The sequence below is a fragment of the Tyto alba genome, unplaced genomic scaffold (assembly GCF_018691265.1).
Source record: "Tyto alba isolate M040663 unplaced genomic scaffold, T.alba_DEE_v4.0 Super-Scaffold_10, whole genome shotgun sequence".
NCBI lineage: Eukaryota > Metazoa > Chordata > Aves > Strigiformes > Tytonidae > Tyto > Tyto alba.
Window position 1 is genome coordinate 27,383,091 of NW_024881262.1, and position 17,431 is coordinate 27,400,521.

At 45.8% G+C, this 17,431-nt stretch overlaps 1 protein-coding gene across 1 annotated transcript in view; it reads right to left on the reverse strand.

Annotated features, from left to right (window-relative positions):
- Nucleotides 1–2,992: 2,992 nt before the first annotated feature.
- Nucleotides 2,993–17,431, reverse strand: part of PPP2R3A (protein phosphatase 2 regulatory subunit B''alpha) — a 58,639-nt gene continuing 44,200 nt past the window's right edge. The window contains exons 7-14 of the mRNA XM_042798930.1: nt 16,689–16,775; nt 14,168–14,324; nt 12,114–12,162; nt 11,434–11,523; nt 10,273–10,448; nt 9,620–9,738; nt 7,846–7,952; nt 2,993–3,398 (exon numbers count right to left, since the gene is read on the reverse strand). Coding sequence (XP_042654864.1) covers nt 3,302–3,398; nt 7,846–7,952; nt 9,620–9,738; nt 10,273–10,448; nt 11,434–11,523; nt 12,114–12,162; nt 14,168–14,324; nt 16,689–16,775 — 882 coding nt within the window. The 3' untranslated portion in view covers nt 2,993–3,301. The remainder of the gene's footprint in view (nt 3,399–7,845; nt 7,953–9,619; nt 9,739–10,272; nt 10,449–11,433; nt 11,524–12,113; nt 12,163–14,167; nt 14,325–16,688; nt 16,776–17,431) is intronic.

Consider the following 17,431-nt stretch of genomic DNA (forward strand, 5'->3'; position numbering starts at 1 on the left):
GGTTTTAAACTGTCAGAGGGCAGATTTAGACTAGATCTAGGGAAGAAATCCTTCCCTGTGCGGGGGGTGAGGCGCTGGCCCAGGGTGCCCAGAGCAGCTGAGGCTGCCCCCTCCCTGGAAGGGTTCAAGGCCAGGTTGGACGGGGCTGGGAGCCCCCTGGGCTGGGGGAAGGGGGCCCTGCCTGGGGCAGGGGGGGTGGGGCTAGGTGAGCTTTAAGATTCCTTCCAACCCAAACCATCCCGATTTCTCAAAACCAGGCAGCAGTTCAGGCAGATGGGTGTAGTGTGAGATGGAAGCCTGAACTGATTTGGTGGGTTGAGTTAAAGCCCCTGTGCACAAGGCACATGAGGAGAAAGATGAAAGATCCCAGAGCGGTGGGTGAATACAGAAAGTGGGAACAGCAGACGTAGGCTCAGGGTATGACCTCACAAGAAAACAAATGCCAATCCAAAAGAGCAAGGCCCCAAGGGCTGCTGGGGTACCAGCTCTTGGGTCCATCGTGGGCTGCGTCTGCATCCCAACACCTGGTGCTTGAGAACAGGGTGGTGCTTGCTTGACTGGTGAGTCCTTGAGTCTTTCATCTAACTCCCTCCTCGTGTGAAAAATACATTGCGCATTCCAGGAATATACATCCTTCCTGGAAAAGGATGTTGCTTTGAAGTCCCATGAGGAGGAGGAAGGGTAATACGTAGGGAGGGTGTAGAATCACCATCTATGGATATTATTCAAAACTCAGCTGGATGAGGGCTGGAGAAACTTGCTCTAACCTTGAAGCTGGCCTGTCTTTGAGCAAGGAGGTGGACTAGAGACCTAGGGCAGTCCCTTCCAACCTGCATTAGTCTGTATGGCACTAGGAGAGCTTCTTCCCTTTGAGGCACAAGGGCTGTCCCAGGTGCAAACCTTTAAAGAGACAATCACTAAGTTACCCTGGTATGAGGCTTTACATAATTGGCAAACTAGACATTCCCATACTGCTGCTCACCGAGTTAAAAGCCAGCGCTGCTGAAGTATCACGAAGGTTCAGTTTTAGCCTAGAATGGGATCAAGGTTGTTCTTGTTTCTTTGAGGAATCTTCATCTCTGGAGAGATGTAAAATTTTTTCAAACCAAGAAGAAAAGGCCACTCTAGACCTAGACAGCGAAGGAAAGCACTGGCCTGCTTTGCCCAGCAGACAGAGCTGATGACAGTTAGCGGTTGTGCGACTTCCATCCTGCGTCATTCCTGCGGTCATTTCCTAGTTTCTTCTGCCTTTAGGCCCCTCTGGAATCGTCCCCCGTAAAGCTTTTCCCCTCAAGGTCATAGCGACGATAGAGATGTGATGCAAACACCCAGGTGTTGAACAGAGCCGCGCGCGTGTGCTTGCTGCCCTCAAAGAGGCTGATGCTGGTTTGGGTAGAGCGCTCCCTGCTCACATCTTTTGTTATGGAAGGGAAGTTACCTTGCAGTGCCTTTACTAATAACCTGGGCATCCGGAAGTTTCCCGAATACCAAATCCAGGATCCTGGGGTGTGTATATGCACCTGGATAAAATAGCAGCTTTGTTCAAGAAAAAATAGATCTCCAAGCCCAGCACAACTGAAAACTTCTGCTCTTTCAGATTTGGATCCGGAGGAGAGAGTTACTAACCTGAACAAGGCAGCAGTGTACCCCACCTGGGCAGCGGGAGGCAGGCGTTACGCTTCAAAGGCTCCTGGAAAAGTTGAAGCTGCATTGTAGTGATCAGCCAATTACTTATTTGGTTATCAACACCTAGAGGTATCACCTAGGGATTAATGTTCCACTGTGCTAAGGTCTGCATGCACAAAACTGCACCAGGCTAACAGCGTGCATGTGCACACCCAAGTCATAAATTAACTGGATGGGTTGTGCCTGTAGTGCAGGCAAGGAGCTGCCTGCTGGGAGCTCTGACCCGGGCACTGGCAGTGGTGTCTCGGGGGTTCACACAGGGATGTCCTGCGGCGGCCGGGTCTATATTCTTACAGTGAGGTAAGAGGAAACAGAGTGTATGTGTACCAACTAAGCATTACATATTTGGGCACAGTTACGTTAGCTGAAATCAAATCTGTCAGCTGAAACCCGTCCCAAGCTGGAGAAGGTAAGTTCCACATCTAGTTGTGTATCTCCGATCGCTAAAGTTGAGGACTGGTGAGACTGTGTTCTAATCGCCTCCGTGCTGAATCACGGACCGCTACTAGCTGGCAAGGAGGATCAGCTCCAGCAGCAGAGCCTGTGCTAGTACTAGAGACACCAGTTGCAATCCTATGGGGAAAGTCAGTTTAATTTTGCACTTAAAGCAAGAATTCATTAGTTAGAGCGTTTCCTCTTTGAGACCGGGGCCTACTTCATGGGTGGAAAATAACTTTTTGGCGGTATTATAGACAAATTCCTTTACCAGTTAGAGGATCCCTCTGGTAACAAATACAGCACACTAGGTTAGAGTTGGTTTTTTTTCTTCGTTACGTCAGCTTACAGGTTAGTAGCACAAGAGAGAAGAAGACAGGGAATGGACGGAACTGGTGCGCAGGAGATGCCGCAGTTTCAACACACCAGCTGAACAGCATGCGTCTTTTTTTTGTGAATATGCTAGAAAATACCTACAGAGACAAAACACTAGCCTGAGGAAGATCCTCGTATGCACAGCAGAACATGTAGAAATTTTAACTATATCTCCAGTTCCTAGGGAAACATTTTATCATGTAGTGCTTTAACTGTCCACAGATTCATACAAGTAAAATACGTCCAGTATCAACGGTAAGAGCTTGTGGTTTAAAGCACAAAAGGGACATCACTCTCCCCATGTGCAGGCATGGTGCCTTGGTTTCCAGGACACTGAGGAAAAAAAGAAAACTTTGTTGTGACTTGCGTTTTAGAAGATTTCTAGACAGACATTTAAATTAATTTGGCAGCTCTCTTGTCAATCCTTGTATAAAGTCGAGAGGAGAGAATGGCACAGGACAGAACTGACTGAGAAATGACCACTGTAGATGTTGCATGCAGTTATTACAGCTAATCATGAGATGCTGGCGTTTATTGCACATCTGGGGACATAACAGAATTTATATATAAATGAAACAAGGTGCAATCACCATTTTTAATGAGCGTGCACAATAACACATTGTAAAAAGCCTTTTTATAGAAATTACCTTATTGCAATTACACAGGAAGAGAAAAAGGGTTCTCGAGTTACAGTGTACAAAATAAAGCACATTGCTCCAATGACGGATTTAAGAAAAATCCCTAAGTGTCTTGGGACTGAATGCTATCCAGTTTGAAAGATAATGATTAAATGTCTTCCGTTTCTCTATGCTGAGAGATCTGAGATAACTAGTTTGTCTGACTTGTCTCCAGTTTCAGAGGGAGATAAGACTTCATCTGTGTCATACTCTTCTTCAAATGATCTGCAAAGATAAAAGGTATGTCTTTAAAAGCCGTATTTTGGTGAAAGCATTTTCAGGTAAGTTATTTCAGCGGCTACTAAAACAGCTGGCTAAAATACAGTAGCATGCAAGATGTTAACCTTGAGGAGGATAGTTATAAGGCATTGAAAACACTGTTGGTAGTAATCAGTATTCTGACAGCTGACATGACTTGGTGCTCCCATCCATCCTCGTCTGTAAGTTCCGGAACACCTTTTCCCTGGTGCTCAGCATTATAAAACTTGAATGCAGTTTCAGTAACAATTGTCAGTAGCTTACAGTAGCCTTAATAGTTCAGTGTAGAAATAAAGTCGTCTGGCCACACATCCAGGCCCCGGAGGAGATTTGGCTTGCTCAGACTTGCTCAGAAACACCTGGTTTCCAAAACCTCTTCAGGCTTTGGATATGTTTTGACATCCACACAAGAACAGTTGTGGCAGTGCTGTCATGTTCCTCTCCCAGCTGGTTTGAAGTTTAATCCGCAGGTCTTATCATTTATGGCCCGAGGAGGTTTGGCTGTGAATTCTCAGCTCCAGCCCGTTGCACTATTCGGGCAGGTTGGGTTCTGTGCTCTGCGGCAGAGGGTATCGCTTTGGGCCTCTCATCCCATTCCTACGCCTGAGAAATGATGGTTTTCAGATGTTTTGCCTCTAGTCTGAGCGCGCTGCAGGTTAGTTTCTCAGGGCTCCCAAGAAACTCAAATTCTTCCTCTTGTTCTGGAAAGCAGCCCTGCTTATGAAGGAAACGTTGCAGCAGGTGTTCCAGTGGCAAGCACAGGAACAGCTCTGGTTTGTTCAGCGGCAAAGTGTGTTGCACAAAGGTTAGCTCCTTCGATACCCCAGTACAGATCGTGCCACGAAAGAATTGTCTACCACTTCTTGTACTGTTTTTCCCTTCACTAACCCATACGCAGGCACAGCAAACCCTTGGGAGCCTGTCAGTCCGTTTGTCCTGCTGTGGGGAAGATTTGATGCTATAGTCTGGTGACCCCTGTGAGAAGAAGAGACAAACAGCATAGAGATCTTCCTGGACAACATTTTCCTCTTCTCTGCCATAAAGGAAAGCACCTGCTTAGTAATTCTGCCACCTTCTGGATCCTTGCATAAGCAGGAGAAGGGAAACAAGGCTCTGGATCCTCCACCAGTAACTGTTCTGATCAGGCACGCAAGGCTGCGCAAAGGTCCGCACTACGCACACTTTTTGCTGAAGCAGAACCTGGCAGGAGGCTGCACAGCCCTGCCTACCCAGCCTCTCCCGCCTGGGAACAGACCGTGCAGGTTTGTACTTGCCTCAGTTTCTCTCGTGTCTCCTTGGTTTAAGATGCTGCAGCTGAAGAAAACATATTGTTCCCATTTGAATGCTGTCCTTAGGAATGTTCCTTTTGCATCCCCTTTGCCTTCAATTTTACCAACTTCTGTTAGCTTTCTTCTTTTTTTTCCTAGATGTGGAATGTCACCTCTTTCCTGTATTGTTTACCTTGCACATTCACCAGCACTTGGAGCTCCATTGTAACTTCTTTTTCCAGTGCCTTTTGTTTCTGGACTAAACCTTGCCGTGTCTGCTTCGGAAGGGGCTTCCCATTGTCCTTTCCCATGTGAGTTACTTTTCCACTTCACTTTTTTGCTCCTTAAGGCTCAACAGTGCCTGCCTTTCCCACCTTGGGAAAAATGCTTTCCACCTTTATGGCTAGGAATCATTCAAGGGACAGCTCTTCCCCAAGATTAGCACTAAAGATAATCACCTTCTCTCCTTCCAGGCCAGTTTCAAAACGTCACAGTCCCACAAATACACAGATAGGCACATGCAGGTTAAACACACGTTCCTCAAGACTCAACCACGGCAACTCTGGCTTGTTCAGAGCAGGCAAATTACTCCAGTAAATTCTCTGTCCTTCCTTCTGGCAAACACACATCTTGTCAGGGGCTGGTTCAGCCATGTATTTCTTTCCTCTTTCCCTTCCCTATGCTGCTGGGTTCATTCAAGTGAGTAACTGAGCCATCAGCTGACTTGAGGGAGACAAGAGAAATGGTCTAAAGTGCCTAAACCAACATCACCTGATCCTGTGACTTTGTCCTGCCTCTGAGCAGGATTGCTCTGCATTGTGCCCTTGCTCCTTATTGTTCAGGTGAAGGGGATTCTTTCCTAGCAGCAGCTGACAAAAGATGGCCTCTTCCTCCTCGCTTCCCTTCCTGTGGAGAAAGATCTCTTTCCATGAAGGCAACTGTGGCTTCCATGTACATCAGCTGGCTGAAACTGGTTTCTGGAACAGTGACCAAAGCAGTGCCCACTTCTGCTGGGCAGGCCGGTGCCTGGACTGCAAGAAAGGCTTTCTGTAAAACTAATGCTTATATCTGCATTACGAGCTTGCGTAGGTCAGATTCAACTATTTATTCTGCCTTCAAACAACACTCTGCTCACCAGGGAACAGACTCTCTTCACTGAATCTCACTCACAGATGTATAAAGCAGAGCATGGCTGTGAAGTGTACAGATCAGCTCAAGCTTCCAGTGAAACATGGTGCTTCATTGCTGTCTTGAGCAAGAAAACACCTTTCTCATCTTATTTTTGGTGACTGTAGCTCTGAATTAGAGTCACAACATCCTTGAAGTCACTCTGAGTATCCACTATGTCTTGACAAGACTCTTCTTCAGGAGCAGTGCTCTCTAATGGGCAAGCTTGCAGTCAGCCAGCCAGACACTGACTGGTTTTAGAAATCTTCCATCTAGAGAAGCTATGGTCAGGACTAAGTTACAAACATGGTATCCGCTTACTAATTCATCTGCGATTGCTGAATGATGCTTATTTTCAAATGTATTAAGATGACAAATACCAGATTTCAGATTCTGTCAGCCAACTTAGCCAAAAATCTTACAGTCTCTCAGAGAGCTCATAAATGGTCCTGGTTTTGTCCCTCCTCTCTGGTTCTGTCATCCTCAAAGGACAGCAGAAATAATGTATGTGCAAAAACTCAATGCCTGTTTCTGGCAAATTTGTCTGGGCATCCAGCTCTTTGTTTTTCTTTTTCCCCTTCCTTTTTTCTTGCGTGGTCTGTTGCTATGCTCCACAAATGAGATCTAATCCTGCTGCCATGACTACAGAGCTTTTCAGGGGCTCTTAAAAGCAAGCAGCAAGGTTGCTGACATGCTCTTTACAGGAAGACACAGAGCTGTTTCAGACAGCCTTCAAAAATCTGACATCACCTGCCACTTTTCCTCTGGTTTTAGTGGATTTGGGGCTTCATGGTCCTGCAAAGCTTTTATGGTAGACTCCTACTTCTTTTCTGTATTGAGGACACAGGTGTTGCGAAGCAGCTGCAAGGAATACAGCAATTTTATCTTCCATCCTGTGTTACCTCATCTTCCATTGTGAAGGCCACAAAAAGGCAAGGCAGCTCAAAGGAGATGAGGGAACAGCCCATAGCTGTTTGGATGCACATCACAGGGAGAGAGGGAAACATAGCTCTCAATAGCTTTGCAAATCTCTGTGGCTAATTAGTAGGTGCTACTGTTATCCCAAGCAATTTCCAGTGTGGGAAGTTTTGAAAATTAGGCAATCTTCTCAGTACTCTTACTTGAATTGTTCCACAAATACTATTCAAGAACAGATGAAATCCTGAATCATGCAAGATTAACATGGGGTAAGCATTCTTTGGATGTTTGTTATACTAACCTGGGGACTTACAGAAATATTCTTGAGAAGATACTAACACAGATGCAAATCTAAAAGATAATTATACTGAGTCTCCATTAGGAGTCTCTGCAGGAAGCCCTTGCACACAGAGAGGTTCTGGAGCAAATGCTCTGCCTAAATTCCTTGACTCTAAGGACAGCTGGAGTGTCAGTCCATAATTTTATAGAAGGCTGCAAGAATGAGTGTAGGTATTGCAGCAACCAACAGTGTTTTAAAGAAAAAGTCTCAGCAAACTTCGTAAATGACTGAAAACACTGAAATACAGCTTAGGAAGAACACAGACTAAAAAGCATGAAGTCTGGCAGAAAGTAAAACTATTTCATTCCAGAAAATTTCTGCTAGGTATAATAAATGTAACAGAGCTACAGTTTCTAATCTTTGATAGCGTGACATGGTCAGTACATGGCCAAGACTAGCAAAAGTCATTTGATCTCTTTTTTTTTTTTTTTTTTGTATGGTTGCCAAAAGAAGGCAGCTTTGTCCTTTTTGACAGCTATCTTCGTTACTGCAGTGCGTGTAGCTGACTCAAATGGCTGCCCACAAAGAAGCCCATTGACACAAACACACCAATACAGCCTTCTGAAGCAACTGTTTCAGGCTTCGCATGCTCCAGTGCTGAGTCCAAATGATAAATCCGCTAATCCACTACCTCTGTTAAAAGTGGCACCCACGTGCTTCTATTAAACCTCAGCTGGAGCCAAACAGTGCGTCCCCGGGGCAGTGCAATGCCTGTGCTTACCCTTCCTGGAGCTGTTCGTTCCCAGACTCCTCAGCCACAAGAATCTCGTACTCTTCAGCAGCGTATCTGTCCCAGTCAGAGGGTTCAGGGCCATCGTTTTCAACGTCCTAAAGAGACCAGGCAGTTAAGCACACCGGGTCCACACCTATCTACAGCTGTTTACAGTAGGTCTAAACACGTGAAACAGCAGTTCTAGGAAGAGCAAGCAACTGTATACAAACAGCTAGGCAAAAATTGCCTTAACTGAAAGAGCCACAATTATCTTAAACAATTTTAACATCTGCATGTAAATGACGATGAAAAAATACACCCCTTAAAGCTCAGTGTGTGACCTGAGCTGCCAACAAACTGAGCCTGCTTCGTTTCAGAAACGCCGAACACTAGTAACCGCACATTTTCTTTGCTCTAGCTCAGCAAGCCCTGCATCCGTGCAGTTTGTAACTGGTTAAAGAATTTAGCGATTTAAAATATTTAATTAAATGTGAATTGCAACTGATCTTTTGAGGAACTCCTCAGCATTGACTAAGTTTGAGAGAAGGTTACAGAATAATATCCTTATAAATGTTGGGGCCTCTGCCATTTGCTGTGACAAGGGGAAAATAAGTTATCCCCCCCCCCGGTCCCACTTGACTGCTCTTATGATGATGCATTTTCAACAAAAAATGGGGTGATTCTGGCTTGAGATGTATTTAAGCCTTGAATCATGGAACCACAAAGTCCTTCTTTTAGGTTACGTGGGAACAGCTGGGAGGGAGCCAGAGTTGTGTTTGGCATCCCCCCTACTTTAGTGTGCTTTGACCACATAAGAGGCTTCTGGGAGATAGTCTTTAAGCTGTAGTCACATCTGGTTTCACTGGATATGCAAGGGAAGCCAGAACTGAGGGACTTTACACCAACAGCTGAGAAAACTCAAGTCTCTGAACATCCTACAGTTAGTGGTGAGGAACAACTGCAACACACGAAAGCCACAATCGCCACCTGTATTTTCTCTGCTTGGGAAGAGAAGATGATGAATGACAGCGCAGCCAGGCTGATAACCAGGCACACTCTGCAACATCCAAACCTTCCATCTAGTCTGCCGCATGTATGGCCTGATCATGGAGCTGGCATCTCATCTGCCTTGGCCCCTGGGTTTTAAGGAAGGTCTGTCTCTTTGGTTCTGTTTAGTCTACAGGAAAAGGGCCAGTGCTATTTTAAGGATCAGACCCCAACCCTGATGATGATTAATGAATCTTCACGAGGTAGCTGACTTAATGACTGCAGCTGTGTAAGGGATGGAAACAGACAAATGGGATCTCAAGTTCTGAATCTCACAGCTCCTTTCTAAACTGAGCGAACCAGGTTCCCTTCTAGTGCAGCTGAGCCCCTCTCTTTCAGCCTGCTGGATCAGTGCAACTCAGCAGGCTCCGGTCATTCTCTCTAGAATCACACACTGTGCTGCTAGTGCTGGTGTAGTAGGATCAGTGATGGCAACCAAATCACAGGATAGCAGCATAGCTTCTGCTGGAGGAGACCCTGGAGGTCTCTAGTCCCAGCCCCTGCTCAAATCAGGGTTTGCTATGAGGTCAGATCAGGGGGCTCAAGGCCTTGCCCAGTCACATCTTGAAAACCCCCAAGAATAAAAGCTGCAAAATCTCTCTGGGCAACCTGTTCCAGTGTTTGGCCTACCTGTGAAGGAAGTTTCCTTATATTCAGTTGGATTTTCCCTACACCCAGTAGCATTCCAAAGATGGGTTTGAGAAGGCCTGCGTTTACAAGTACGAGTGATTTATACCTTTTGCACTGCAAAGGGATCCCTCTGTTCATTGTCCAGATACTTCTCTAAATTGAAGAAGGTGTTGTAGAATACATGAGCCATTCTGCATCTCTTCAGGTCTCGCAGAGTTACTCTTCCTACAGCAAAAAAACCCACATTATTGTGCTGAGTTTTTACTTAGTGAGAAACTGGGCCTGTTCCTTGTCGCTCTTATTAGAGTTTCAATTATAACACCAGTATCCTACAGTATTACAAAATTTCTTCCCAAGTCAGTCAAAGATTTTAACATTATTCAATATATAGGTATGTTTATTAGGCTTAAATCTCGCATACATATGGAGATCTTTCACATTCGTGTGAAATATGAAAGAATGTGAATAGGGATGGTCATTTTGTAATCTAGATTGTCAGCACATCCCACAGCTGGAATATACAAGACTTGTTTCTCCAGTTCCAGCAAGTTAATTCACATGGTCTCTTTGGTTTAATGTTTCAAACCCCCTGATGCACAACATTATGTCACAATAGCCACTGTTCAGACTTTGACTTCATTCATTTCAGCCCTGTGATTCTAACACAAGGCTCTACCTATAGATGGGTTTCACAGCGACATACTTCTTCAATCCACCATTGAGCAAAGAGGATGGAAACTCCCATTAAACAGGACTTACCTTCCCTCTCTGGCTTAACGAGATCAAGCATCTGACACAGCAAGTCATGAAATGGCAGTGGTTCTATGCCCATCACTTCCATCCGCTCACACTGCTCCTCATAAAAGTACTCCAGTTCATACATGGAGAGCACTCCATCCCCATCCAGGTCCATGCACCGAAACCAGTACTCAATACTAGGAAAAAGAGGCAGGACTAGTGAAAGCACAGCACTGCACCAGGAAAGCCATACGGCAGAGACTGCAGCAGCGCACATTCCCCTTCCCCCATCCTCTAATGCTCATCTGTCCAAAGGCTGGCATAAAACCAGGGCTGAAGACACTCATTGGGACAGATCAGGGCACAGGCCAATGCTCAAGAGTGCCTCCTGTTAGCCTCCTAGGTGACCTGTTTCATCTGGCAGCTGCAGCAAAGCTCCACTGTGCTGCAGCTCAACTGGCTCACGGCAGTTAAGGTGTCCCTGTCTGGTTCAGCAGCAAAGTTGGCCAAATACAACCAACTCTGAGTGTAGGACACTGGCTATTCCTGAGCGACGCTGGTGAGTGATGAGGCAGGCATAATATGCACTGTGTTTCCTCTACTCCTTTGTACAGAAGGCAATGCTTTCAGGCAGTTGCACTCTACGCCCTCCTTTCACCTCTGGATAGTCCAACCCTGCATTTATGAATTATTATTCTCATTTTTACTCATAAGATTCCTTGTCCTAATAAGTGCATGCAGATCTAGTTCAACTCTGTGCAATAGTTTCCCACTAGCTGTACAAGCCAGGCACATGGACAGGTTTTACAGAGTGACACAGTGAGGTTTCCCTACAAACCCTTCTGTCCTGGTTTCGGTACTTACTACAGGCATGAAGGGAACATGCAGATCTGCCACAAATATCTCATGGGTTTATGCCCAGAGCCAGTCCATCACATGGGGTAACCAAAGGGACCGATGATTACCCAGACATTTAACATTGCAAGAAAGCTCTGCTTCTACACAATTTCTAATCAAGAAAGGCAAATGATTTGACCAAATGTTGACAGTGACTTCTTTTGCTCCCAATAATCACTGGAACCCAAGCTGCCATCTCTTGTAGTAAGTGGTTGGTCACAGAAGTTTCTACAGTCTTATCTGCTCATCTCAATACTTTTAGTAAGACACAGAAATCAGTCAGACCTCGTAGCGCTCCTTTTGTCTTCCTCTGAAATCAGGAGCCACACAAAATCAGCATAACTCATGCGGCCTTCTTTCTGAACTTCATTGCCTCTGGAAGACACATGAGAAAAAAAAACACAAAATAAACCCAAGTCACCAGGCTCCTACTCTGTAATGGTATCAAACGTATTTTTCAAAAGCCCCAAATCACTGGTGAAAGTGGGGCATCATCACCCATTTAACCTGTAACTCCCTGAACTCTGCAGCACCAGTCCTTGAGTGCTTCCCCACAAGCACAGCATTTGCTGCCTTGCTGTCACTTCAGAGCTGAGGCTCATCTACTGCATTCCCTCCCACAACAAGCGCTGCGCTGTTTTACTTTTTGGAGACCTTAAAGCAGTGCTCTCCAGCTATCCCTGTGCCGCTGTGGGGCACAAAAACCACACGGTGCTTGCATGTTCCCTCCAGCTCTGCCCAGCTTGTTCTACAACGAGGTCTACATGTGGTCATTCTATGGGATTTTTTTCATTTGTTGTCTTAAGATACCCAGAATTCTCACTCTGTTTTCAGGCAGCTCCAACTGGAGCATCATTTTGGAAACCATGCTGATTAGAGGGGATTTTTGATAGTATGTTGCATTTCTAATCAGCCTGACGGAAACACCCTTCGCTTCTATCCCCAACCAGTATGCTATTCCTCACCTCACCACAGCGCCGCTGAATATTCGCTCAATAATCCTGTTTGATAAAGCTGAAAACAAAGAAAACACAGAGAAAATGAAGCTACAGGTCACAGGAATAACTGCAATCAGTTGTTTAGGCTGAATCCACACAAAGCCATTTCCCATTGCTAAAAGAACGATCCACATTGCCTAACTACTGGTTTAGCAGCATTTTGTAAAAAACAAAGGTGACTCTTCCAGCGTGTCTGCCTTGGTATCCTCCCAGACACCGCACCTCCCCACAAACATGGCAACTGTGTATGAGTTGGATTCTTGGACACGGGCAGTGTTACTCCTACTTTGCTGCAGTAGAATTTGTCACAAAAGCAAATCCTGCTGATAGAAGATATTTCAGTGTGTATTGCAAAAGAAGCTCAGTTATCAAGCAAAAATCACACCCCAAATCCTTACAAAACGCTTCCTAGCAGAGCACAAGCTGTAGCAATCCTGCTGCAGGGAAGGACAATGAAAAATAAGCATCGTTTCAGTTGAGTGGGAGGGCTTTGCCAGCCAGGAAATGTGTGGGATATATTGTTATGGCAGAGACACACCAGCCAAGCAGCAAGTCTTGAGCAGGATTTGCACACTGACCTCGCCCTCCCAGACTGCTGACACACTCCTTTAGACCCCCCAGCTTATCTCCTTCCAGATGTCCTCCCTTACATCTGTAGTCCCTGCACACTTCTGACACACCACCCCCCCGATCCCCCCGGTGTGGTGCTGATAGGCTGCTCTACCACTGCACTGATGGCTTCTCCCCTTCACCCTGCCCACAGCACCCCCTCTACCTTTAGCTCCCCAGCACCCCGTGCAACAAATACTCCATCCCCACATTCCAGCCTCCCAGCAGGGACCGAGCCTCCCACATCCCAGCCAGGCACTCCTCCATCCTCACGCCATCCAGCCCCGTTACCAACCCTCCTGACCCCTGTGACTGCCCTGCTCTTCCCAGAAACGCCTGCACTCAGAACACGAGGGCCACCATACCACTGACACGCACACGTACCTACAGCATTGTCATTCTCACACCCCCTTCCTTCTTTCTGACTTCAACCCACTAGGATCTTGGCTCCTACCAAATGTTGTCCCCAGTCCCAGAGCTCCAGCAATGCCTGACAGCTTGGCACACCTCAGATCCCTGTAACCCTACACACTACAACGCCTTACCACACGCTTCACCTTTCCTTCCACCTCCAGTCACGTGTCGTGTCCAAACATCCCATTTCCCCAAATCTGATTCTCTGTCCCAGACCTACTTTCCCAAGAAGTGTGGCAACCACACGGAAGAATCCAAGAACGCTTTTTCTTCAGAGCTAAACATGCTCAAAATAAACAACAGCTCAAGCTCTTGGACAAGACATTACACCCTGAGTCCTAACAGGTAAGCACGTGGGCATATCACACCCTCAGAACACAGATAATCCCAAAGACAGCCGACCTGAGTGCCTTCATCTAACACAAGTGCCTTGGGAATTTTTTAGCCCTTTGTGGATTTGCGTTCCATTAACTTAGTCATGGCCTGAGAATCTTTGAAAACTCACAGCATCTGCTCAACTTGTGGAAAGGAGTTCTGCACTGAACTCAGGGGAGATTCTCCAGAGCGCATCTGCAAACTGAAAGTCACCAAACTTCTCTGGACTCTGGAACTTCTCTCACGCATAACGAGATTGCACTTCGGCAATCTTTGAAGTTCACATGGCCTTGTCCTTCTTGTCCCTACTTCCAGGTTCCGCAGTAAATAATAAGCAAGTTTCAAGACATTGTTTTAGCTTGTCCTTCTGGCAGTGACCCACGTGTGAACAGAAGCTCCCTCTCTAGCCACTCACGCAGAAAATAAGTGTCTACTGCATTTCTCAGCATCTAAGCCCCTGCAACTGGCTCTGTAAATCAGCATTTGTGTAGGAGATAGATGGCTCTATTTAAATTTATTTGAGGCATCAAATTAACCGAATTAAAGCTAGGTTTTACTCTTAAGTGGGAACATTCTGTTTTCAGCAATCCCCTTCGTCCCACCACAGCTTGCAGGCAGCATACCTTGATCACTGTACCTAGCCAGATCCTTCTGACTGATGTAAAGATCATGGTCAGTGTCCAGCTCCCAGAATTTACAGTATATAACATAGAAGTGCTCATAGGAGAAATAATCTGTGATCTGATTTATGTCATCTTCTTCTTCCAAGAGAGCAAGAGTCTGAAAGAGTACAAATAAAGCGGGAAGTTAAACCTAGACAAAGAGGTGGTTCAGCAGCTGAAGTCCTCCAACCTCTATGGAAGTTGGGTGAACACAGCCCAGAGCTAATCCAAAATGCAGCCTTTCTTCCCTACAGGAAATTTTGCTGCTGCATTCCCTAAAAGGCACTTATAGAGCATCTGGCTTGGCTATCCTGGTTAGCATATGTATGCACAATATTTCTGCCACTCCTGTGAACAATTTCTGCTAATTTCCAGCAATAGAGAAGAGTCAGAGAAACAAGAACACAACCGCTGTCTCAGCTGGGACCTATTTTTTGTGAAACATTTCTGACCTACACCAGAGACTCTTAGAGCCACTTACAACAGCAAGTTCACCGTTCTCCACAGGAACCGAGTTAGATCTTTACACATCACACATCCTTGCCTGGCTCCCGAAGGGCAAAATCAAGTCTTGCTCCAGACTCATGCCTGGACTGCGGAAGGAGGGATGGATCCCAAGCAGATCAAACAAATCACACTGATTTTCCTGGGCTGTCACTGACAGGAATAAGCTTGTTTTAACTGGGAAGCTTAGACAGATTTCCAACCATGACATCTGTTAACATGTCTTGTTTGAAAATGTTATGTGACAATGTCCTTGTTTCACTCCCACTTCACACCTACCTCTGTCCTTCCCACTGACAGAACAGTAATGCACATTTACCAGTGCCACCTCCATGCTTGCCCTTCTCCTAGCGCTGAGGCCACGGGACACCAGACAGCCTTTTCAGTTTAATAAATTATGGCTGCAGGAACACGAATAAGCTAACAGATTCAAAGGAGCTACAGGTCTGTCCTCCCCTGCCCTCACAGCCTCTCAGAAGGGAAGAGGTAAAACACAACCTAAGAGCCATCCCAGGGAGTTGTGTCTCTAAGCAGGAAGGCTCAGCAGCCCTTCTACCCTTAACCATAAACACAAATGCTGTGCTATATGTAAGCACTGATACTTCAACATCAACTTTCAGTCACCTCCACATCCAAGGAACCTGACTCAACAAAACTCTCACAACCCACTATTCAGCCGGTTCAGTAAAGTTTCAGGCAGGGACAAGAGGATGGCATCGCCAGACCTGCACTATTCTGACTTGCTGACAATCAAGTCTCAAAACCTCTGATCAATCACTCACTGGCCTCTTCAGGTTCTTCATGGGTCTCTCCATTTCTCTGCAGATGATAATCACTTGGGAAAGTTTTCCAGTAACTAATTATTTTCTTTTATATCTCATGACAAAATATGCCATTTACACATGCAGTAAAGAGCTGCCCGAGGAAAACTATGGTCCCAGAGTCGATCTTCCCTGCTGCAGGAGATGAGAGGCAGGGTAGATATACAAGGAGAAAAAGGGGAAGAGTGTATAAAGGGAGAAAACAAGTGAATAAAGATGCAGTGTAAGTTGGATTTGTTTATAAGGAGGCTAGGGAGGAACTGGGAACAGAGGGTTTGGACTGGCATAAGACAACCAAAGGGAACACCGATTTTTTTCATTAGCTGATGTAATCAGTGGGGCAGAAAATGTCTGAAAGGAGGATGAGCATAAATTCATGCTTGAGGCTTTTGAGGAAGACAGAACACTACATCTGGGAGGGAGAACAGGATGCAGTAGGGAAGTCTCACTGCTATAGCTGAGTCCTTAACCTTTCAACCTAAAGACTTCCTGGCTTTTTAGGTTGGGCTGAAGTTGAGCAGCCTTAGACAGTTTTAACCTGGTGCTCTTTTGGGCAGAATATACAGAGATCCAAATCCTGAAACCTCTGTCCAACGCAAGTAGACATCGCAAGGATTGTAACAAGAACTAAGCTTCAGTCATTGACCTTTCTGAAGAAGTCTACTGCATAAGTGGAAATCAGCTCATGAGATGCATGGTCTTGCAATGGCACAACATGTGTGACCAACTGTCAGTGGGCCGATTGCCGGTCGGGAGTCAGGAAATTGGCTGTCCTACCCACCACGTATTGTAGGCAATCCAGCAGCTATTCTTGGCTGCTCAGAGAGCCACTTAACACAGGTGCACTGCTGTGTCCTCTTGCTTCCCTTCCTCTTCGACTAGATGAGGAGTCAAGAGCCAATCTGCTCAATGTAGCTTCAGAGCAGGAGCACAGTAGCCCTCGACCTTCCCTCAGTGCACTCCAGGCTACTCCAGTCACCAATCTTCTCTCATCTGAGCTCAGACACAACTCCTTCACTAGCTCTGGCTTCCTCCGGGCACTGAGCACTTGGCCTACCTCACCACAACCCAGGCACAGCTCCCTTGCTAGACAGTATACAGCTATAGGAACAGAGGTATGACGCAGTCTGTATCTTGTTCAGGCAGAAACAACATACTTGCAAGAAGTTGCTTTTCCTCAGCTCTGTTAGAGTGATCTTCCCAGACCAGGATCGATTTACTGTGTAGAATATTCTCTGTATAACCTGCAACACATGAACAGTGCTCTTGAAATCAATTCCTGAAATATACTTGTTCAGGAAACAAAACTGGTTTGTGATCTGTTTTGCAGATACTACTGTCCTTAATTCACTATGCAGTCTGAAAGTGACATTTGTTTCTGAAACAGTATTCTCCGTTTCCACTCTGCAAGTGTTCTCACTGCTCTTAGTTCACATCTTCAAGCATACAGATGCATGATTTATGTCAGGTGATATGTTCAAAGTGCTTTGAAACTGAGTTTTTCAGGTTTTAGGCACTGTAGCTTGCGTGGACCTCACCTGAAATAGTGTTCTGCACCAGAAAAAAAAAAAAAAAAAAAAATCGGGACTTTTGAAAACAGGACATGTAAATGAAAGCCACAATGGATGTCTGACCTATTGTGTCTATAACAATGCTTCATCCTCTTGGTGGCTCCACTGAAAGTAAGCAACAGAGATTATCTGTCTGCATTTATCTCAGGTAGGTGTTAACCTCATTTGTCTCCTTTACTGATCTGCCTCTGGTGAAGGTGAATAAAAAGCATGGGAGGGAATGCACCCACCCAGAGAACCCAAGAGAAACTGTCCACAGTAGGAGACTGAGCACCCTCTCAAGTACCTAAAAAAGCAAGCTGATCCCTTCCTACTCTGCTTCTTGTCAG